Source organism: Colobus angolensis, unplaced genomic scaffold, assembly GCF_000951035.1.
Source record: "Colobus angolensis palliatus isolate OR3802 unplaced genomic scaffold, Cang.pa_1.0 Scaffold98, whole genome shotgun sequence".
Taxonomy (NCBI): Eukaryota; Metazoa; Chordata; class Mammalia; order Primates; family Cercopithecidae; genus Colobus; species Colobus angolensis.
Window position 1 is genome coordinate 1,529,806 of NW_012123820.1, and position 22,848 is coordinate 1,552,653.

The 22,848-nt window shown below is 41.9% G+C and overlaps 2 protein-coding genes across 2 annotated transcripts in view; one reads left to right on the plus strand and one right to left on the minus strand.

Annotated features, from left to right (window-relative positions):
* Nucleotides 1–1,193, plus strand: part of HHLA2 (HERV-H LTR-associating 2) — an 84,875-nt gene extending 83,682 nt beyond the window's left edge. Inside the window, exon 10 of the mRNA XM_011932806.1 lies at nt 1,098–1,193. Within this exon, the coding sequence (XP_011788196.1) occupies nt 1,098–1,193 (96 nt within the window). The remainder of the gene's footprint in view (nt 1–1,097) is intronic.
* A 308-nt stretch (nt 1,194–1,501) lies between these two features.
* The window catches only part of MYH15 (myosin, heavy chain 15), a 136,620-nt gene continuing 115,273 nt past the window's right edge, over nt 1,502–22,848 (minus strand). Inside the window, 8 exon segments of the mRNA XM_011932807.1 lie at nt 1,502–1,531; nt 2,631–2,774; nt 3,709–3,804; nt 7,979–8,083; nt 10,792–10,962; nt 13,071–13,196; nt 17,708–17,911; nt 18,157–18,349. Coding sequence (XP_011788197.1) covers nt 1,502–1,531; nt 2,631–2,774; nt 3,709–3,804; nt 7,979–8,083; nt 10,792–10,962; nt 13,071–13,196; nt 17,708–17,911; nt 18,157–18,349 — 1,069 coding nt within the window.

Sequence of the window (22,848 nt, forward strand, 5' to 3'; positions counted from 1 at the left end):
TGTGTACCAGCATATAGCCTACATGTGTGTTGATTAGGAGAGTTTTGCCTACATGTTCAAATTGCCTAACTATGGCTATATTTATATCACAATGCTGAGGAGATTTTATGACTTTCATTCCACCACTGCCGGCTCACAATATACATTCATAGATGTAGGGGTGAATCAAGCCAAAGTTGCCTAACTTCAGCAAAAACCATTCACCAACATGCCCTAGTCCCCATGGAGCGTGACTGGTCTAAGGACATGTATGAATCCTACCCATTAAGAGGAAATATGGACAAAGGATTAAGTATTTATTCATTTTTTAAACATCAGAATCGAAAAGGTTCTTCCATTTATTTAATCTGTCATGTGAAACATTACAAGGTAGTTTACTTGCATTTGAGGATCAAAAAATCCCCATTAACTGTGGAAGCAATGATATTCCCTTTCATTATTTTTCTAATTGCCTTGTTTATATGGTGTGAAAAGCAATTTAAACATGTTTTTAAAAAATGTTTCCAACGCAAGCTAAGTTTTTGGCCATGAAACAGCACCTTCCTTGTACTTCTCCAGCTGTTGTCCTTTCAAAGCAGGGGATACTATTCTTTTTGAACCTGAAAAACAGAATATCAGTGTGTTCTGTGAATTTCCTGTGATTTTCACAAGTGGAACACATGCCCAGAACCAAGCTGAGTCCTTTCCAGAGGTAAGCAGGCCTTAGCCAACTCTTCATTAACTTCAAAGGGAGGCAGGGAATTGAGACAATTATCTGCATTATAGAAAGCAGACCCGGGTAATTCACCCCAAGGGCATGCTCGGTCACTCTCAATTTTCTGCCTGCCTTGTCTTGCCAGTGAAGACAGCGCCCTCTCTAGCCAACCCCATGAGGAGAAAGATTCTACAGCCACATCACCAATTTGCTCCCCAGCCCTGACACAGAATTCTTTCAGCCAACCTTTTCCTTGTGTGTATGACAGTTGAGGGATTTTTTTGGCTTTTCTTCTGTGAAGGGGAAACAATTAGTCATTGCACTGCCAAGGAAGGTTTTCCTATTCCTCTCTAGCCTCTCAAAAGCAATTTCTGCTTTACTCACTGTGTTCTTTGTTGAAAAGAACTGTGACAAAGTCGAACGCATGGCATCTGTTTTGGAGGCCCTTCGACCTCCTGCAGCTGAATGCAATTGCAGCACATGGGAAGCACCTCCCTAAACAAGTCATTACATAGGGTTGCTGGCGGGCTCTGCAGAGAAGACCCTAAATCCAGTGCCACAACACTTCTCAAATTGGGGCCAAAGTTCAAACCTCTTAATTGGCCCTCTCGCATAGGGCTTATCTTTGAGGCAGCTATTCAGACATCAGTAAAAAATTTCTGGAGTCTCTCAATGATTCATATGTCTTATATTTATATCTAAGTATCTTCAATATAACCAACTCTTAGGCTCTCCTTCAAAAGAGATGCTTTTGACCTCCCTTAAGGTTGTATTTATGCATATTATTGGCAACCCTATCAACTTACCTTACAGGGTTACTAGTAATTCAGTTTGGACCTGGAAAAATTTGTATAAAATAATCAGGAGTCCATGGAGCAAAGATGATTTTAAAAAGCACAGATGGATTGGCTCAAAATTTGGAGTGCACTCTTTCCATAGTAGACACATACGTGACTTTGTACCACGTCAATATGGAGTTGAAGAGGGAAGATGTTTAAGATTGAGGCAGTGAAGGAAAACAAATGAAAGAGTCTTGCTTTGTAGTTCTCTGCTTTATATTCCTGATTCTGCCCGAAAACACAGAGAAATTGGGCTAGTGATGCACCATGTTTAAAAAGAAAATGAAATGATGGTGCCTATGTATGCCAGAAGCTACGCTCAGTGATTCCAGGCAATCTATTAGCTAATATCGTATGATCCAATCTCCTCTGATTCCTTTCTCCTAAAGCCAGACCTCATTTAAAAACTGTGTTCCTGGGAAAATTTTAATAAGGAAGCCGAGACTACCTGACCCTACCAAACATTCAGTACATTGTTCTTTGTCACTCTACCAGTAAAATCAGGGCAATGGCCTCTACCATTAGATTAGAAGAATCATTTCATGGACCAAAGAGGTATACAAAGATCCTTTCTCTGTGTTTTCAGGCAGAATCAGGAATATAAAGCAGAGAACTACAAAGCAAGACTCTTGCATTTGTTTTTCTTCACTGCCTCAATCTTAAATATCTTCCCTCTTCGACTCTATGTTGACATTGTACAAAGTCACGTACGTATCTACTACGGAAAGAATTCACTCCGAATTTTGAGCCAATCCATCTATGCTTTTTAAAATCCTCTTCTTTCCATGGACTCCCGACTACTTTACACAAATGAATCCAGGTCCTAAATCTCAGATCCTGCAAGTTAACATGGAAGCATTTGAAAAGTATAAATACAATGTGCATGCCACTCAAATACCTTAGCATTTCATCTACATCCCATGTTTACTAAATTATACAAGTATAATTTAGTAAACATGGGAAGACTTTATTGGAACCCTTTGTTCTTATCTTTTAAAAGCTTTTAAAGAGAAAAACGAATTTCTTGTTATACTGGTCCATGCAATGACATCAGTCCTAAACAAACATGATTGAAGAGTTAGAACAGAGTTGAATACCTGCCGTACCTTTTTCCCAAACTCTCTTGCTTTAATCTTGAGTTTATTGACTTGAGATTCTGCCACCTCTGCCCTTTCCTTCACTTCATTCAATTCATGTTGCTGCTTCTTATACTTGGAAAGGTATTGATTGGCTTGTGCTTCCTATAAAAATAATAAAAAAAGAAATCTCCATGCCTATATAGTCAGGGTTTTTTTTTCTGCTCTGACATGAAAAAGTTGAATAATGTGAAAAGAATCTAAACTTCTGAGTATTGAATGGGATATCGTATTTTGGTATGATATATTAGGATTCAGACTTTCTAGCAGGTATAAGATCCATTTTTTAATAACTTTTGTTCCCTGGAAATTCAGAACCTAGTTGGCACTTTTCATCAACTGGATGCAGTAGAGCTCTCGCAGACTGACAATGTGCTGGAATAACCGCAGTTGTCTGTTTTGTCCTGAGTTTAACATCCTATTCTACCCCTGAGTAGAGGGGGCTTGTCTTTAAAATTATATGGGTCAACAGGTAATTATTTGACCTTGAGCTAGAACAGGTAGTATTTTAGGCCAAATCATTGAAATAATCAAAACCCTCAAGAGTTAATATTAGGGATAAATCAATATATATGGCACCCTGTAGTTATAGATACTGACCTAGGGATGGCAAGTACATTTCAATTTATGGTGGTTTTGTCCACAACCATATCCAGGATCATCAAGAACAAATACTGTGAACCATGTTTATGTTTACCTTAGGTTTGGGGATGAGGGAGGCCCCAGGGTGACTACCTTGCCCAAAACCGGCCTTCCCTACATGACACTCTGCTTTTACCTAGCTCATTTCTTGTTGTGCACCTGTTTGGGTGAAACCACAGAGGTAAAGGAGAGAGCTCTGGCTTCCTGGAGGGAAAAGCCACACACATTCTTGCCATGGGTGACAATTCTAACTTGAGAAAAAAAACTGAGAATGAGCGGACTCTAAGCTGAGCTGGCCCTCTCTGACAAGCTGCTTGCTGAGCTCAGGGCCACAGATCTCCCTTAATCAAAACAACACTGGGAAATCCAGGAGGCTGCAACTTCCCAAGGCACTCACCGCCACCTCGACTTGCTGCTTGTAATTGTGCACTTTTAGCTGAAGTTTATCCATCTGAGTTTGCATCCTGCTCAGATTCTTCTTGTCTTCCTCTGCCTGCAATACATAGGCACGTATGGGAAGGTGATTTAGAGGATCCAACAGTCTACAATGGGGTAGTCTCATGTGGGGAAATAAGGGTTAGGGAACTTTATTAAACATCATCTCAGAGTTGTAATTTTTAACAATAGGTTTAACTCACCCAAGTTCCAAGAAATTGATAAACAGAGCTGTCAGCACTAATGGTCATTTATCCTGATCCACCAACCTTTGCTGAAATGGGAGTTAAACCCATTAGGTTCAGTTTGGGTCTTTCCCATTCAGCTGAATGTCTTTCCAGCTCAACCAAGCTATATCTGCCTGAAGCTATATCTGTATACTTAAAATTAGTAGTGAATTATCTACTGTTATATTTTACTTTAAGGTGGTGGTGGTGGGGGTGCATTCCAGATGACGAGCTAAATAAAAAGCTGTATCTTTATTCAGCAGGAATGAAGTGCATTATTATAAAAGCCACATATGCAAAAATGAAAACCAATTGCTCCCCAGTCAAAACAACTATTCCCTGAACTTTCTAGTTGACTCTTGGTTTTGAGTAATAAAACTATAGAAAAGATAAATTTTCTGGAATTCTGATGCAGACATCAGCAGAGATAGCAAGGAAGATTCTACAAGCTGTGGGAACCATGGTGTGCCTATTCTCATTGCCTCAATTACAATCCAGCCTCAGGCTGGAGAAAGGAAATCTGGTGGGATAATGTTTCTCAACTGTGCTCCACAGAGCCTTTGGTATTCCAGGGAGAGAGGAGCTAGAGGCAGGCAGGTAGATAGGGCTCTGCCTGCCCCCTCTTTCCTCATGTCCCTTTAACTGGAGTATTTCCACACTGGAGCTATTGAACTTTTCAAAGGAAGAAATACCTCAATTTGCTCAGGGTGGAGAAGCTGATTTAATCAAGAAAGATCTACTGCTGCTTAAAATTTTTTTCTGGCTCCATTTGACCTATTCCATCAAGTATGAACTTTTTTGGCAGCTTTAATGTTCACCCTACTTACCTTCTATTCCCCCCACCACCACGAACCCATTCCAACCAGGTCACATTCTCCTGTTTCCGCAGAGCTCCCCTGCTTACTCTGTCCTCCTTAGGTTTAGCCAAGCTGTTCTCATCATCTGAAATGCACCCCCCCACACACACACACCACCTTAAAGTACCATATAAAAGTAGATATTAATTACTAATTTTAAACATCAGGAGACAGGGATGAATATATATGAAAGAACCTAGTTGGGGAACTGAGACAAGTCTGGTTCAAATAAAATCCCTTCTTTGTTTTCATTTGCCTATCCCTCGACTTCTCAGGTTTATAAAATTCAAAAAATTTGTAGCATTATGTGCTTACAGTAAATTATAAAATCAACACAAGTTTAATTGCTAACAATCAGTTTACTGAAAGGAGAGTAAATTGGTGGTAAAGGAGGCCACACAGAAGAAAACTGAAAAAAGCTAGAAGTGGTTGCTGATGTTCCTGATGTCCCTCCCACATGGGAAGGCAAAGCCACTGATGTTAGGCCTAGGTTCCCATCTTAGCTGTGGGGCATTGAGTAACTGGTGGCCATGGCTATGCACGTCCTAGATTTCCCATCAAGAAAAGAACTTGCCATTCAGCTGTAAGAAGTGCCGTTACCTGATAATCTCCAACTGTAGTGCCTTTGAGACCTGCCACAGCATTAGCATTGAGGCCATACACTTCCCAGGCAGCCCCCAGGCAATGGCTGGGCACAGTGAAGTCACTAGTGTCTGGCCATTTCTGCCCAATGTGGGAGTCCTTTCTGGGCTATCTTCGTGCTGGATGCTTGCCCAGAGCTGCACTACAGTCTGACACTCTTCCCATCCCCTCTTCCTCCCTCAGCCTCTCCTTTCACGCCTCTGCCCCATCCTGCTTGCTTGCATCTTCATCTTTCATAGATGTCACTTCTAATAGATCCCTTGTACATCTAACTCTATCCTGGCATTTGGTTCCTAAAGAACCCTCTCAACACAGCAACTTAACCAGATTGTATTTCCTTCTCCCTAAAAATGATACTACATTCTTGACTAGATGTGTAAAGATTAAATAATATCTACACAGATTCCTAGATGTAGGAGGTAGTTGATGGTAGAACTGAGTAGGTGGGTGGAGAGTGAGGGGAAGAGGAACTATCTTGACCTTCTATAGCAACTACAAGTACCTAATCTTATGTTCTGCTTTATAGTACATTTTTCTAGGTGCTGGAGAGAGAAAATAGGACAAGTTTCCAAATGCTAGGGGGATATAAAGGAGAGGATAAATGCGGCATGGGGACCAGTCATAGAACTGCCATGGAGCGGGACCACACTTGACTCCTTTCCGGTAGCAGAATATTCCCAGAGGACTTCTCCTAAGAAAATGATATTTGTGTCCCTTTCAAAATGACATTTTTAAATGCACCTAGGAATGGGCTATCACCAAACACCCTGCCTCCTTGTCCTGGTGGTTATTTTGATGATTGAAATGACTCAGCATTAACCTTGAACATTTCAAAATCAAGTACCAGGAAATGTGGAGTGTCCTCTAATGTCTTTTTAAACTTACAGGGTCTAGCCTAATAGATATTAGCTGATTTGATGGCAGAAAATAGGCCTATCTAAGCATTCTGTAGACACTTAGAAGAAATTAATAAATGCACCTCATTCTAGTACATGAGAAACACTAGGATTATTACAATGAAGAAACAAGGGTAAGGCACAATAGAACAAGAATGCATTCCTTGGGACAATGAAAACCAATAAAATATGTAACTTTGGTTTTTTGTTCTATAATGAAGTTGTTTACAGAATAAAACAATAAGAATAATCAATAGGAAAATAAAAAGAAAAATCCAGACATTAAAGGCAGCATTTCACACCATCAACATGGGTGGCTTCTCCACCCTCCTCAAAAGAAGAGTAGAATAGCAAACTTTTAAGTTCCCAAGGTGTTTACCTACTTAGCCATACATACCATGGGCCCACTTCTCAGTGGCTTTGATATACCTAGCATGGTCTAAAGAAGTGTCAGACTAACTCATCTTACAAAAGGAACCACTTAATAATAAAAGAGCTGTGCAAGTCACTCATTTCGTCTTAATTAGCCCAAGATGATGCTTCTGAAGTGCTGTGCTTTCTTATCTATCCTTCCTGCTGCAAGGGAAGAAGACTTTGACATCTTTAACAACTCAGCCTCAGGAACCAGAATCAGTACTAAGCAGATCTTACATTGGCTTTGTCAAAGAAGCTGTAAAAATGGGTCCCTAAAACGAATTTGTCTTTGTATTGGAATAAGCTATCATGTGCAGTGTGAGAGAGCTGGAATAAGCTATCATGTGCAGTGTGAGAGAGCTGGGATAAGCTATCATGTGCAGTGTGAGAGGGCTGGAAAGTGACTTATAACATCTGTGTTCAACAATGGAAATCACACATCTACTGTGTGACAGGGGGATGCCAGACCCTAGAGGGGAGAACAATACAGTGCCTCTGCCATCAGAGAATCTATGTTGACTGCATTAGAAAGAAAAAGGAAGCAATGATTGAAAGTGAAAATGTAAATGATGATATTTTTACTTTAGAAATGCATTAGTTACTTGTAAGAAGTCTGCCCACCTCTTTTCAATTATTGCTTGAGACCAATGTTAGTCAACAGGTGAGATTCAGAAAGCTTCAGAGGTCTCTCTTTAGTATTTTGTTTCCACCTGGCACTAGCAACAGTGTCCTCAGTGGCCTTTAGTGTTTGTGCAACCAGAAAATAGGAGTGGAAATGCACCCCGCTCCAATTGAGTCAGCATCCCATGTAACCTGCCAGCTGGGTAGCCACCCCGAGCCTCTGCCATTAACTTCATTTACACATTGTTCTCACTCAGCCACTCACAGGAAGGCATCTTTATGAAAGCACTGCAAACACTGTGTGTGAAAAAATCCAGATGGTATAAATAGCTTTTCACTTCTAATTGCAACTTGCCGCTCACATTTTGTTTCCTGAGAGCTCTGAAAAGACTGATCCAAACCACTAATAGCACAGGAGCTCTGGGAGGGTGAGTCAGTGTCTACTGCTGAAGGAGAACAAAGATGAAGAGAGAACTGCAGGAGTCCCAGAAGGCCATTTCAGGCTTGAAGGAGCACTTTTCTGCAGGGTAGCGCCCAACCAGCCAAACAGGGAATGGTTTGGTTTCCCAGAGTACCTGATAGGTCAGCTCTTTGATGCATCGCTCAAGTCTGCGGGCTCCCCTCTGGGCCTCTGCACTGCGACGGATTTCACCCTCCAGTTCACCTTCCAGTTCACGAACCTGCAACCAAAACGTGACCTCAGACCACATGCTGCCAGCAAGGCTGGCCTTCTATTTGCCAATTGGCACAATCACTTGAAAGACAGCAAAGTGTCAAGGGAACATGCACGCACCATTTCTGGTAGTACTTAGACAGGACAGTGTCTCGGGAAAACTCTCTCGCCAAAAGTAAGATCTTTTATGGATTCATAAAAGAACTGTTTAGACTGAAATATGTGAAAGGCGAATTCACACAGATATGAGAAGCTTTTCTCTTGAATTACAAAATCACACCCAAAGTGTATGTATGAATGTATATGTAAGTATAGAGAGTAAGCAATGTGTAGCCCACTTGAGGATTTTGTCAACATACTACCTAATCTTCAGCTGCTTTCTCTACATCCAGCTCTGACTCTCTAAAGAAATCGGACGCTGAGTTTATGTCACATGTATGTCACCCACAACCCTACAGTCCCGCTTTGTGGGAGAGCTATCACACAGACGAACTGCCTGCAGCCTTATAGAATTACACAAACGAGCTTAGCATTCATTCAACGCAGGTGCCTACTACATACCACACCCCAGTGCTGGGATACAGCAGTGAACAACACAGACAACAGTCTCTTCCCGGAATTAGCATACATTCTAATGAGGGGAAGCAGACAGACAAAACAAAGTAAAATGTAGGCTATGTTTGATGGGGACAAGTGCCACAGAGAGAAATAAGGCAGGAGAGGGACTAGGGAGTTGATGTTGGCTGCTCCCCCTGGCTGGGGTGCCCAGGTATCCTCTTTTTCCTGCTTTCTCCTTGAGGCCAATGCCAGCTTCTCCAAGAAGCCTTCCTGAGGACGGGAAGGCCAGTGCCCTGAGGCATGAATGTGCCTAGCGCACCTGACCCCACCTCTTACTCCCCACTGGAGCCATTCTTCCCTCCTGTACCTCCTCAGACAGGTGCAGTGTGAAGGGAGGGGAGCAAGTGTGCAACTTCCTTGTGGATGAAGCCCATTTAAAGCAATCTTCTGACACCTGTCACATAGGAACCTGACACACAGTTCTGTCTGTCGGGATGTGAGCTCTTACAGGCCCTTCTACTTTTTTTTAAGCACTTGTTAAGAATTTTGGGGGGAATTAAAGTGATTAAAACACTTTGGGGAAAAACTGCTCTACTAAAGCAAATCCTAGACATCATGTAATTCCACCTGTAAATACTATTGGATATCATTCTAACAGGTAATGATGGTACCATGGTTGTGTCTTTAAGAATATTAACCATAATTCCTTAGTATTATCTGATATTAAGGAGTTCATCGCTAGTCATTACTAATGAGTTATCACTGGTTCTAGGCCATAATAGTGAACAAACAGCAATTGAAAATAAAATCTGGAAATCTTAGAATTAAGTTGGAAAAAACAGTTTCGTGTATTTTTTAGGGGAAAAACGCATACTTTTAAATGTTATACCTATATGCCATTTCTCTTATACCAAAAATCTTGGTTCTTATATATGTCATTGGATAAACAATGGTCTTACTGCTAATAGCAATTAAATGTTGGTATTTTGAAGTTATAAATGTATGGTTTTAGCCATTCTCTTGTTATTTTGTCCTTATATTGAGGGATGTATGGACAAAACATTATGTTTAAAGGTCACTGAGAATAATTCTTACTTGTGTATGTTTAATGCCCCCAATTTAATATATCGTTAACTTCATTTGCTTCCACTGGTGTTAAAATTTTAGGGACTGCTGAGTTTTTTTCTTTGACTTAAATTTGTTTTTTTAACTATAAAGTATGCAAATGATTTATATGATTTTCCAATCAAAACAACTAAACAAGGCACATTATGAAGGTCCGACTGTCATCTCTGTGTTATCCTCTTATAGATAGTCATTTTTATTTTTCTGATTTATCCTGTTACCATTTCATTTTGAAAATACAAGCATATGTGTACACCCTCATATTCCCCCACTTTCTTGAACAAAAGGATATACGCTTTCCACATTGCCTTCACTGTATGACTGTATGGAGGTCCCCAAAATGTACTTTGATATTCCATTGTATGGATATACCATAGATGTGCAAAGGTGACACCTTATTTTTCAGAGGCCCTTTTGAACAATCGAATCCTAGTTGAATATTCTTTCCATTCTTGTAGCATTTATCATATGCCTTGTCTGTAGTCATTAAAATGGATTCAATAATTTTACAAATCTTATTTTCAAGATGAGTTACTACTTGTTTTTAAGCTCCCTGAAGGCAGATACTACATCATTTCTATCAGTCCTTACTGTATCTTCTCTGAGTCTTTCTTGATCATTGATTTTAGTTTGTTTTCCCTCTCCTTTCTCTGGCTGTCAGAAAATGGGCATTCTCTGCAGAGGAAATAACAGGAACAAAGGCACAGAAGCAAGACTGCCAGGTTTGGAAACACCAGGTAGCCCTGGAGTGAGAGCCTGGAGCTGGTGAGGTGAGCAGGAAGGGCTGTATTGTTAATTAGCAGGAGGGAAGTCAGATTTCATCCAGTCCAAGGAAAGTCCTATGTGCTCACCCAAAGTCAAGCAAAGAATGAATGCATATATTGAGATCTGACACTCTTAAAGATCTGAAAGTGCTAAAAGCAAAAGTGATAAAGGGTGTGTGTGTTGAGGGGCAGATCTGGTGTCACATTCCAGGACAAAGAGGTCTTGAATTGGGAACTGTCAAGCCCTCATGATTACCCAGACTCCTACCCTGGATTCTAGTTTCTGGATTTGTTTTCTACTCCCCATCAGGGCCGTCTGTTCAGCTTCAGCCAGCCTTTTCTGTAAGTCTGTAATTGTCTGCTCCATATTTTCTCTTGTCTTTTCCAAGTGGGCAATGGTATCTTGCTTCTTCTTCAGTTCTTCTGACAAGTTTGCTGCCTGGGGTGGGGGAGAGAGTGAAAAAGGGACTGAGCTAGTGCAGCAGTAAATTGATCTTAACATTTTTACCCATGATCTTCAGTTCCTGGTCTGACTGGCTGCTGCACCTTGCCTCTGTATATGTGATCTCTTCCCATGATAATCTCCCTAACCACTACCACCCTTGAGTTTGTTAACAGTAACGCAATAGAGACAGCAGTAGCTACAGGAGAGAACAGGGTAAGGAGTGGTGGAAACAGACCAAAGATGAAGAACCATATGAACATTATTATACAACACCTGTATTAAAAGAAAGATGACCAGCTGAAGCAACGGCTTTTAACTGAATAAAGCACTGGGATGATTGATTATTGAATAAAGTAACTAGTTTCACATTAATGAACCAGGAAAGATATGGAGAAGTGCCTACAAAAATCTATTCACATCTCACTTCTATAATTGTGTGATTCACTACACAAACAAGTTTGGCTCCAGGAATTTGGCAGTAACAGATGCTCTCACTGCCAATAATCTGGCATGAAAAAGGTTAATTGTGAAGCCTGCTCTTGGCTTTGGCTATGTGTATGAGGGCTTGGTGTCTCGATGCAATCGTTAAGAACTGTTTTGAGAATCTCTAGGTGCATTTAATGTAAGAACATGGCCCTCACAGCCAAAGCTTTTCTGTCTGTCAGGTTACCAACCATCTGCAGAATTTAAGTGTGAGACTCATGCAGATGGTGAGGGCAAAGCATGAATTACGTTCCGTGATGTGAGGTTGGGACTCAGAGTTAAACTGTGGGAGGTTTGGAGGGTGGGGTCAGAGATGAGTTCACTTTTCAACACACTGTCAAGAAAATCTTATCAAGGCAAGATTAAGCAGAGAGCATCTTCATAATGTACGATTGCATATATTTATCAAACAGGAGCAGCTATTTTTATTCCTTTCTACCTATGTGGATTTTCATAAATGTTACACATATTTGTTCCCTTGGCCATCAAACATCTTCAAGGTTTCACACACCTCGTTTTCATCAGAGATCAGAATACCTGCCTTGACACAAAATGGATGAGTGATAGGCATGGTTGCCCATTCTTAGAGGGGGCTGGATTCTACAATGATTAGGTGGTTGGGATTTGGTGCAATGGTTTTGTTTAGTTCCCCAAGTGTTAAATAACTTGAGCAAATACAGACACAAGCTCTTTATCTCCTTTGAATTTTAAAATGGCTAATGTAAAATATAATCAAATGTCCTGTCTCCTAGTTTAACGGGGGGGATCTGCTTCCCTTCATGTGGGAGGATCAGGGCTGTTGCATGTGGTTGTGCATTTGATGGGCTGCACAAAAGCTCTTGATGGAGAAGGGGTGAGCAGAGACAGAAACCAAGCCGGAGCCCCACTCTGCAATGGGACCTTCAAAGCTGAATCTGCCACACACAAACCTCCCCCTCCACTAATATCTTTCTCCCAGTGGTACCTTCCGCTAACCATGCCCTCTGAGAGAAGTGCTGCATCTGCCCACAGGAGGTACCCAGAGGGTGGCCTTTTTTCAGTCCCTACAGAGGTTCACCAAGGTTGGCAGCCAACTCTGAGTTCAACATCATTTAGGAAAATCACTGCCATCAACAACTGGAAAATAAAGAAGGTATAGCAGCCCTGAAACCCTTTTTTACCAACCTGATTTTGCTCTTCAAGCAGTAGTACAGGTTGTTAAAAAAAAAAAAAAGTGAATTAAGCATTCTTTCCAAATCATCATCATAAAACTGTTACAGACCCTAGGAAAAATAGCTTTTTGTAAGGAAACACAGAAAGAATTGTTTCTAGACACTAGATATATTGATTCACAAATGAAAAGTGGCTTAACCGAAACAAAAGAAGACTCCTGCTTTTATAAGGTTTTGCTTATAGCAATTCAACTGCTCCTTTTCATCACCAGGGTATGTTAGTGGGAGGAGCTAATTGGCCTAATTTTTCAAGATGAGAACAGGGAGGCAAAGAGGTCAGACTAACCTCCTCTTGGCTGTATGGGAAATCAATGGAATACTTTTTGGCTGCAGATGTGTCCCCGCCCCTTGGCCACTGCGCCACTGAACTCTGGGAGACAGGATTGAGTAGGTGGTCAATGGACCCACCTCAGTGGCTGCCTTCTTGGCCTTCTCTTCTGCATTTTGACACTCCTGCACCACCTCTTCAGCTTCTTTCTGCATCTGGGCAACATCAGCCTCCAGCTTCTTCTTCTGGCTGAGGAGGCTTGTGTTCTAAAGAAAAGCAGCATTCCTATTAGGCAAGTAAAAGCCAGCAATGTAAATGCAAGCTGGTCTGTTCAGGACATGCAATGGGAGTCAGCTCTGGCCAAAAGCAAATTTTATCATAGTGAGCCATATTCCCTTAAGCTATGCTCCCAACCCCAAAAGGCTTTTGCCATCAAACTTGAATGGAAGGGATTTCACCCATTAAAAGTTCAGGACTAAAGAGATTGCAGCCTGAATCAGAAGGGAGGAATGGTATCTAGATAACCTACAAGCCGCAAACATGTGTTTGGTTTTCAGTGGGTTGAGGAAATGTTTCTCTGCCATTTGCTTTTGGATGTGGTAGAAACAAGTGTTCTAGAGCAGAAGTTGGGGTCAACTGCAGACATCTGAGGGGCAGAGGTTGGGGAATAAAAATTGTAACTCCCAGTATGCTGCTTCAGAAACAAAAAAAATCATTCCTCTTCTTTTTCTACTTCCCTTCTTAACTTACTTTACAGTGAGGAGGTGGGGAAAGTAGTTCAGAATAAGCCTCCTCCTCCAGCCCTTAGGTACCCTCATTACCACGGAGGATTCTTTGTGTTCTATGGTTGGTGCTGCCCTAATTCTTTCCTTCCTGAGTTGTGACACTAGAGGTCAAATATCCTTTTGCTGCTATTTGGTCTGTGTTTGAAGCCCAGGTTTTCTGAGGGTGTGAAAACTCACAGTGTATATAAAAGGCATAGGCTTTCTATATTTTTATTTCTCCTTTCACTTTATCCGTTTCACATTCACTTGCCTCTGGCTAGTGCCTTTCTCAGTAGCACAATGAAGACTTGGAAATAGAAAGATATGCCAGGCCAGGTGTGGTGGCTCAGACCTGTAATCCCAGCACTTTGGGAGGCTGAGCGGGGTGAATCTCCTGAGCTCAGGAGTTTGAGACCAGCCTGGGCAACATGGCGAAATCCCGTCTCTACCAAAACTTTTACCAATAATAGCTGGGTGTGGTGGCATACACCTATGGTCCCAGTTACTCGGGAGGCTGAGGTGAGAGGATTGCTTGAGCCTGGGAAGCAGAGGTTGCAGTGAGCTGAGATTACACCATTGCACTCCAACCTGAGTGACAGAGTGAGATTCTGTCTCAAAAAAGAAAAATAAAAAAATAGAATGATATTCCAGCATCACTGGTTCTATCTACCCCACTTTCTCTATGGCATGAAGCATTTTATCGAGACTGCCATCTTTTGTCCTTATGGAGAGCCAGGCCCTGGATACCTCCAAGATTTCCACTGCCATGGCCTGAGAGATGGGGTGGAAATAATTGTATTTTCCTGAAGTGTTTTTTGGATGCTCACAGCATAGACCCCATAGAAACTATTTCTTTGTAGAGGAAGGTACAAGTACAAATACCAATTTGTTTGTACATAGAATCATTTAAAATTTGCTAGGGAGACAAGGGCTTAAATCTTTGCAAACTGAATTACTCTCTAATTTGTTATTTTTATTTTTTTTATGAGAAAGGAAGTTAGGGGGTGTTTTGCAGAAAGGTAATCTAGATTGTCACAGCTCAGGTTTGAAAAAGGCACTTGTAATCAGTCAAAGATAAGTTTAGCTTCATATGTTAGTCCTAGGCTAGAGATCTGGAAATGCAGCAGGTAGCTAAGAAGGCTCCCTAAAAGGTTCAATATGTTTTGCTTGATAATGTTCTAGTAACTGCAAGGTGCCCCAGCATGGTTTAGATTGAGGAGAGGTCCTTGTGAATAATATAATATCACCTAGACCAGTGCTGGTCAAAAGGTAGTCTTTCTATGAGCAATAGCACCTGAGAACGTGTTCACTTTCTAGGTCCCAATGCAGAGCTTCTGATTTAGTGGATCTGGGGTGAGATCTGAGAATTTACATTTTTTGTGTTAGGGACTCTTACATGTACACATCAAGTTTCAGAAACTCTGCCCTAGAGACCAGGTCTCCCCTGCCTAATTTTCTTCTTCCCCAAATCCTCTCCTCTCTATGCATGCTTTTTCTCTAACTGAGCCTCATCTCTCTCTAGGCTAGTGATTTTGCATCATATTGGATCCCACTGGTGCATTATTATGTATGATATGCATGGCAAATGATTTGTTACCAATAGCAATTAAGTACTATAGACCAGTGGTCCCCAACCCTTTTGGTTTCATGGAAGAAAATTTTTCCACAGACCAGGTAGGGGGGTTGGGTGGGGGGATGGTTTGAGGATGAAACTGTTCCACCTCAGATTATGAGGCATTAGATTCTCATAAGGAGCATGCAGCCTACATCTCTCACATGAGCAGTTCACACGAGCATTTGCGCTCCTATGAGAATCTAGCGCTGCTCCTGACCTGACAGGAGGCAAAGCTCACTCCCCTGCAGCTCACCTCCTGCCATGCAGCCCAGTTCTTAACAGGCCCCAGACCTGTACTGGTCTGTGGCCCAGGGTCTGGGAAGCCTTGCTCTAGACAGTGGATGAGTTACTTTTTTAAAAGTCTATAGTCCATTTTATAAGAATCCAACTCATTGTATTTAAACTTTCTTGAAGAAGAAAAAAAAATGTTTGAGTTAGCCTGTTGGGAATTATCTATAACCTACAGACTATTTGTTCTATACCACATGGTACCCAGATGGGATTGTGTCATACACAGGGAAAAAAAAGTCAAACTGTAGGCACAAACTAATTGCAACATCTTTCAACAGTCACATTTCTGGTTCATACTTTCTTTTGTCCAGTATTTTTCAGTAGGGGACAACTGGCATTCTGGAAGGCGCAGTTCCTTGGGATATCACCTTGAAGGAGTTTTGGTATCTCTGGACCCTGCTCACTCAATGCCAGTGGTATTGCCCAGTCACTGTGGCAACCAAAATGATCCCACAGATAGTTCTGAATGCCCCAGAGTTTAGCAGTTCTGCCCTTAGGTGCTTTAAACTGTCCTTCACAATAATCACCAGAGTAAAACTTCCCAAAATGCAAATCTGATAACTTCTCTCTTAGCTACTCAACATTCTTCAGTGGATCTCCATGAGCTGCAAGACAAAATTCAAACTCCATCAGTCTCAGGCTCAGGGTCCCTGGTGACCTGGCCCTACCTATCTCAGCATGATTTCTGCTCCTTCTGGCTATCCACCCAATACTCTAGCATGTGAATTTCCCTTAGACTCATAAACTCCTTCCCCCCACACCCCATGCCTCTGCTCTTAACTTTTCTCTCTACCTGGCTGGCTTCTTAAATGTCCTTCATGACTCAGACGAAGCATACTGTGCATCTACCTAACTCTTGGATTGTCAAGGAAGGCCTTCTGTAGGGGTGTGCTTGCTCTATCATTATACTCTTAGCAGTGTACTACAATTGCTTAGTTCAATCTTCATTTTTTTAGGACAGTGGAGACAGTCTGTGTCTACATCACCCATACCAGTCCAGGTTATGGGGGGGGTGCCCTATAAACACTTATCACACAACCCATTTACTGTAGATGCTTGTCCTGCAAACTATGGCTTCTTCTGATTCTAGGAGAAGGAGAAGGATTTAAGAATTCTTGCTTCATGTCACTTACATAACCTTCCATTAGAAGCCAGAGTCTGGACAGCGTATCATATCTGTCAGCAGCCACTCAGAATTGTTACGGCTTTCCTGGCTCCAAGGCAGGAGCACTGTTTTTATTCTAGGACGCTGCGGAAGCACATGGCTTAGAGAGAGCAGGAGAACCAGGAGCAGGAGTGGTTCTGGAACATTAGGGGATGCTCATCCCTCCCTCCCCAGCATCCTGGCTGTGGATGCCCTGACAATCCATTCTTCTGGCATAAAGCTTATTGTTATGGGTTGAATTTTGTCTCACACACACACACACACACACACACAAAGATATGTTGAAGTCCTAACCCCCAATTTATCAGAACGTGACCTTATTTGGAAATAGGGTCTTATTTTGTTTAAAAGGAAACTAGAAAAAAGGGAAGCAGTGGGGTAAACGAGCTAAAATGAGGTCATTAGGGTAGAACTTAATCAAATATGACTGGTACCCCTATAAAAAGTAGCAATTTAGATAGCAACAGACCCTCGCAGGGGGAAGATGCTGTGAAGACACAGGGAGAACACCATGTGAAGGCAGAAGGTTGGAGTGATGCATCCATAAGCCAAGGAATGGCAAAGATTGCCAGTAAGCCACCAGAAGCTAGGAAGGGGCAAGGAAGCATTTCCCTACAGATTTCAGAGGGAACATGGTCCAGCTGACACTTTGATTGTAGGTTTTCAACCTCCAGGAATGTGAGAAAATAAACTTCCGTTGCCTTACGCCACCCTGTTTGTGGTACTTTGTTATGGCAGCCTGAAGGAAATAACATACTTGGGAATAAATGAAGAGTATGACTGTGGCTCTGCTGCACAGCCTGTCCCTGTGCTTCACAGGCACATCCAAGACTTAACAGGGCGACTGTGCATGGTCCAAGGCTGCAACTGCATGATCCAAGTGTGGGAACCACTGCCTTCAACCAACTGGCCCAGCTAATACGGAGAGTATATGGGCCCCACCTGGGTATAGAAAAGACTGATTCTTTCTGTTGCTTCCAGGAGCTCTTCTTCTGACAGCCTGCGGCCACGCTCTGTCTGCTCTTGCAAGGACCTTAGATCCTCTAGTTCAGACTGAAGAAGAGAGTTGCGCCGCTCAGCCACAGCCACCTGCTCCTTCAGATCACTGTTCAGTTGTGTGCTGTCATCCAGCCGCATCTGAAGGTCCTGTGAGAGAAAAGATGGGCCTGGAGTACAGATCCCTCTGAGTTCAACATAGACTATGCACCTATGTATGCATGCTCTGACCATAATTCTATGTATTTAGACATAAGCATGCTCCTTCTCTCTGGAAAGATTGTATTCGTTGTCCTCATCTTTATTGCTGAACACAACAATCTGTTGCTTAGTTTGCTTCCATAAGCAGAAACATTTTCCACCCCTCCCTACCCCATCTTACAGTTTTAAAATACCTTGATTTGAATCTGAAGCTGGCCCAGGGATTTGGTTGCCTCTGACACCTGCCGGTTGGCACAGCTAAGCTGGAGTTCCATCTCATTGAGGTCCTCTTCCATCTTCTTCTTCAGCCGGGTAGCCTCAATTCTGCTCTTAGCTTCAGAATCCAGACTAGACTGCATGGAGTCAATGGTACACTGCTGTTTCCTCCTAATTTGAAATAACAGTTGGAGTGGGGGAAATGATACATCCAGATTAATCAAATTCACCTGCTATGTTTAAAACAGTACAAGAAATAGAAAAAATAAACTAAAATCCAAGAAAAATTTTAAGTAACTAACAAAATGAGTCTAAGGTCTTTTATTTTAAAAACAGAGAGAATGGGCCGGGCGCGGTGGCTCAAGCCTGTAATCCCAGCACTTTGGGAGGCCGAGACGGGCAGATCACGAGGTCAGGAGATCGAGACCATCCTGGCTAACACGGTGAAACCCCGTCTCTACTAAAAATACAAAAACTAGCTGGGCGAGGTGGCGGGCGCCTGTAGTCCCAGCTACCCGGGAGGCTGAAGCAGGAGAATGGCCTAAACCCGGGAGGCGGAGCTTGCAGTGAGCTGAGATCCGGCCACTGCACTCCAGTCTGGGCGACAGAGCGAGACTCTGCCTCAAAAAAAAAAAGAAAAGAAAAGAAAAAAAAAACAGAGAGAATGAGAAGTTAGGTTAGTGAGTATATGTCCACCATAATGGACTAAGTAAGGTTTCCAGACCAACTTCCCTGAAGAATCCTGGAAAATACAAGAAGCTTTTCAAGGTTCCTGTGAGGCAGCTTTAGTCTCATCTGATATCCCATAAAGGATGATCTAGGGCAAGCACCTGGGTTTCCTGTGGTGGCTAAGGATGAAGGAAGGATGCTCTTTCAGACAGCCATGATATTTCAACTACTTTCAATGGTGAAAAATATCTGAACAAGGCAGGAAAAAGCCACTCAGGTTGGAACAACTCCTGAGATGCAGCAACACTGCTCCAGTAGCCTGGAGACATAACTCTCCTAGAATAAAATGGTTATCTTTCTCTAGGAGTTTGAGAGTACACCCAAGGATTGGCTGACAAAACCAATTGTGTGATACTGAATTACTTTAACACTTTAAATTCCTTCCTAAGAACAAAAACTAGAACTAAAAACGTGTCTGCAAAGTGACAGAAAACAATAGCTACGTGTTTAGGAAGGCCATAAAAAAATAAAAAATTGAGAGAATCCATGGGAATTTTTATTTCCCAAACTGTTTGTAGTTAGTTTGGAACCATGTGACTAGATTCTGGTAAATGCACTGTGGGCAGTAATGAAGTTTACCATTCCAGGGCTGACCCCTAGAAATGTTCACTTGTGAGTTCCTGCACTCTCCCTTCCCCCTTTCTGCCAAACTTGATGGCCACATACAGAAGATCATGGAATCACAAGATGGAAAGAACCTGGGTCTTTCAATGACTTTGAATGTTATTGACCCACTCTTCATCCTACCTCACAATGGCCTCAAACATAGGCAAAAATAAACTTCTATTTGTTTTAAGTCACCAAGATTTGGTGAATGTTAGGACAGTTTAACTACTATAATAGACACATGCCCTGTTAAGCTCAATTCAGGAAACAGGGACCTGGTGCTGGACAGATAATAGAGAACAGAGAAGGCAAAAGCCTTTCTATTCTTCTTTCTCATAGAACCTATCTGCACAGATTAGATTAGATCTGAATTCGATTCCATGTTGAATTGTCATCAAGTCAGTGTCCTAACCTCTGTGAGGTCGATCAAGAAAGCATACAGGCCAAGCGCAGTGGCTCATACCTGTAATCCCAGCATTTTGTGAGGCTGCGGTGGGCAGATCACCTGAGGTCAGGAATTCGAGACCAGCCTGGCCAACATGGTGAAATCCCATCTCTACTAAAAATACAAACATTAGCCGGGCGTGGCAGAATGCATCTGTAGTCCCAGCTATTTGGGAGGCTGAGGCAGGAGAATCACTTGAACCCAGAAGACAGATGTTGCAGCGAGCCAAGTTCATACCTCTGCACTCCAGCCTGGGCAACAAAGCAAGACTCTTGTCTCAAAAAAAGATAAAAAGGCATACGACCTACAGGGGGAAGAGAGGGGTCAGAGCTTGAAATTGGTTGACAGGTGGAGGTGCTACTTTTCATGACCCCCATTCTGCCCATTGGTGAGGGAGGCCTTAGAAGCAATTATGGAAATGTATAGAAAATAACTCTGTCTGACTCCAGAATCCAATGTGAGCACCTGTCTTCTGCCTGTCCTTAGGCTCTGGGCTTTTGTTCAGCTTCCAGATCAGAATCCTACAGGGATCCCAGTAGGTAAAGTTAATATGGACTTTTAGGGACTGCATTATGTCCCCCCCAAAATTCATATGTTCTTACTTTACCCCCAAGACTTAAGAATATGACTATATTTGGAAATAGGGCCTTCAAAGATGTAATTAAGATTAAATGAGGCTGTTAGGATGGGGCCCTAATCCAATGGGACTAGTTAGTGTCCTTATAAGAAGAAGAGACACAGAGGAAAGAACAGATGAGGATGCAGTGAAAATGTGACCATCTGCAAGCCAAGGAGGGGCATTGGGAGAAACCAAACCTGCCAACACTTTGATCTTGAACCTTTAGTCTCCAGAGCTGCAAGGAAATACATTTCTGCTGTTGAAGCCACCCATCTGTGCATTTTGTGATGACACCTGTAGTAAACCAGGACAGGGATGCTCACACTCCACATCACCAAAAGCTGTCAAACACTTATCTGTCCTACACTGGGAAACTCTCATTTTTGCCACAGTTGACACTCCTTACACAGGAACACTGAAGCATCCTTAGCCTGGTGTCAAAATCCTCTGTACAGAAATACATTATACTTAAGCAGGCAAACTGCATGTTTTAAACTGCACTTTTCCCACAGTTGTTTATGAAACTTCATGAGTGCCTGAAGACAAGTAAAAAGTGAGATGGTTTAAGAGGCATGAGTATAATACAGTCCTGGAGAATGGCTGCTAAACAATCAACACATTTCATACAGAGTCAAGAAATCTTTAAAATGAAAACTCCCTCAAGTACATTCTTTAAGAAAAATGATGCATTCAAGACCAAGGGCAATATACGAAGAAGTACCTTCTTTTTCCTAAATTGTGAAATACAATTTAAAAAACCAAATGCAAGGAAAAATCGAGATGATAGAACTTTGAAGAGCTAATGATTTTAAATCATTAGTTCAGCATTTAAATCACTGACAATGCAATAGGTCATTTATTTTCCTTATGATATTTCTAATCTATGTCAAAGAAATAAGGGATTTTTTTCTTAATCCAAATACATATGAGCCAGCTTTAAAATAATTAACAAGTTATTTTGCTACCAGTCTGAGTTTGAGATTCTAATTTTCAAAGACATTCGAAAATATTTTACTTAGAAGTGGGAAAAGATTGAGCATATTCTGGCAGAGAGTCACTCAGACAATAAAAGAAACCAAGTCAGATGGTATATATAAATTAAGACCACGTGGCAAAGTTTGACATGACTGAGATCAGAGGAGTGGACTTTACAGAAGGAACATTACTATGTACCTGGGGCTCTAGACCAGGGGTGGGAAAACTATGGGCTGTGGGCCAAAATCCCACCATGCCCATTTATTTCCTATTGTCTATGGCTGTTTTCAACCTACACCTACAGTGTTAAGTAACTGCCACATCTCTGTGGCAAACGAAACATGTAGCTAGCAAAGCAGAAAATATTTAACATCTGACCCTTCAGAGAAAAAGCTTGCTTGGCCTTTCAATCAGTGATCAACCAAAACAAACAAATGCAGTATGATAGAATAAGGAATTTCAGTGCCTCATTCTCAAAAACACCTCTCTGGGTGTATCTGGGAGAGCAGAATACAGCTCAGAAAGACCATGGCTGTGGACCAGTGTGATGACTCTCACATTTCAACATTTCCTCCAATCAGAGAATTACCTGAAGATGCAGGATGCACCTGACCAACCTGTTGTCAGCTCCGTCTTGGGCCATGCAGTGGGCCTTCAAGCTGGCCTCGTTTCCTCTGTCTAATAAGATGGGAAGATCAAAGCCAGCTACCAGCTCTTCTTCTCCTTCCATCAGTGACTGCACCATCACCTCCCTACCTCAACCTATGCCAACTATAACATTATTTATTTATTATAGAAATAAATAGGCCGGGCGCGGTGGCTCAAGCCTGTAATCCCAGCACTTTGGGAGGCCGAGACGGGCAGATCACGAGGTCAGGAGATCGAGATCTTCTTCTCCTTCCATCAGTGACTGCACCATCACCTCCCTACCTCAACCTATGCCAACTATAACATTATCTGATTATTATAGAAATAAATAGGCAAACACATACAAATAGGGCAATTTTTAACATAGGAAAGACTACTAATGATACAGGATAGAAAAAAAATGCTATTAAGTCACTTGGCTTAAGCATTGTAATATTTTTATATATTTAAAATAGTATAAACAATAACTATTTAATCTAAAAATTACATTAGGATTATAGGTGGAAAAAAATCCAGGACAGGAGTACTGGTATAAGAGAATTAAATTGGCTGGGCACGTTGGCTCACACCTGTAATCTCAGCACTTTGGGAGGTGGAGGCAGGTGGATTGCTTGAGGTCAGGAGTTTGAGAGCAGCCTGGCCAACATG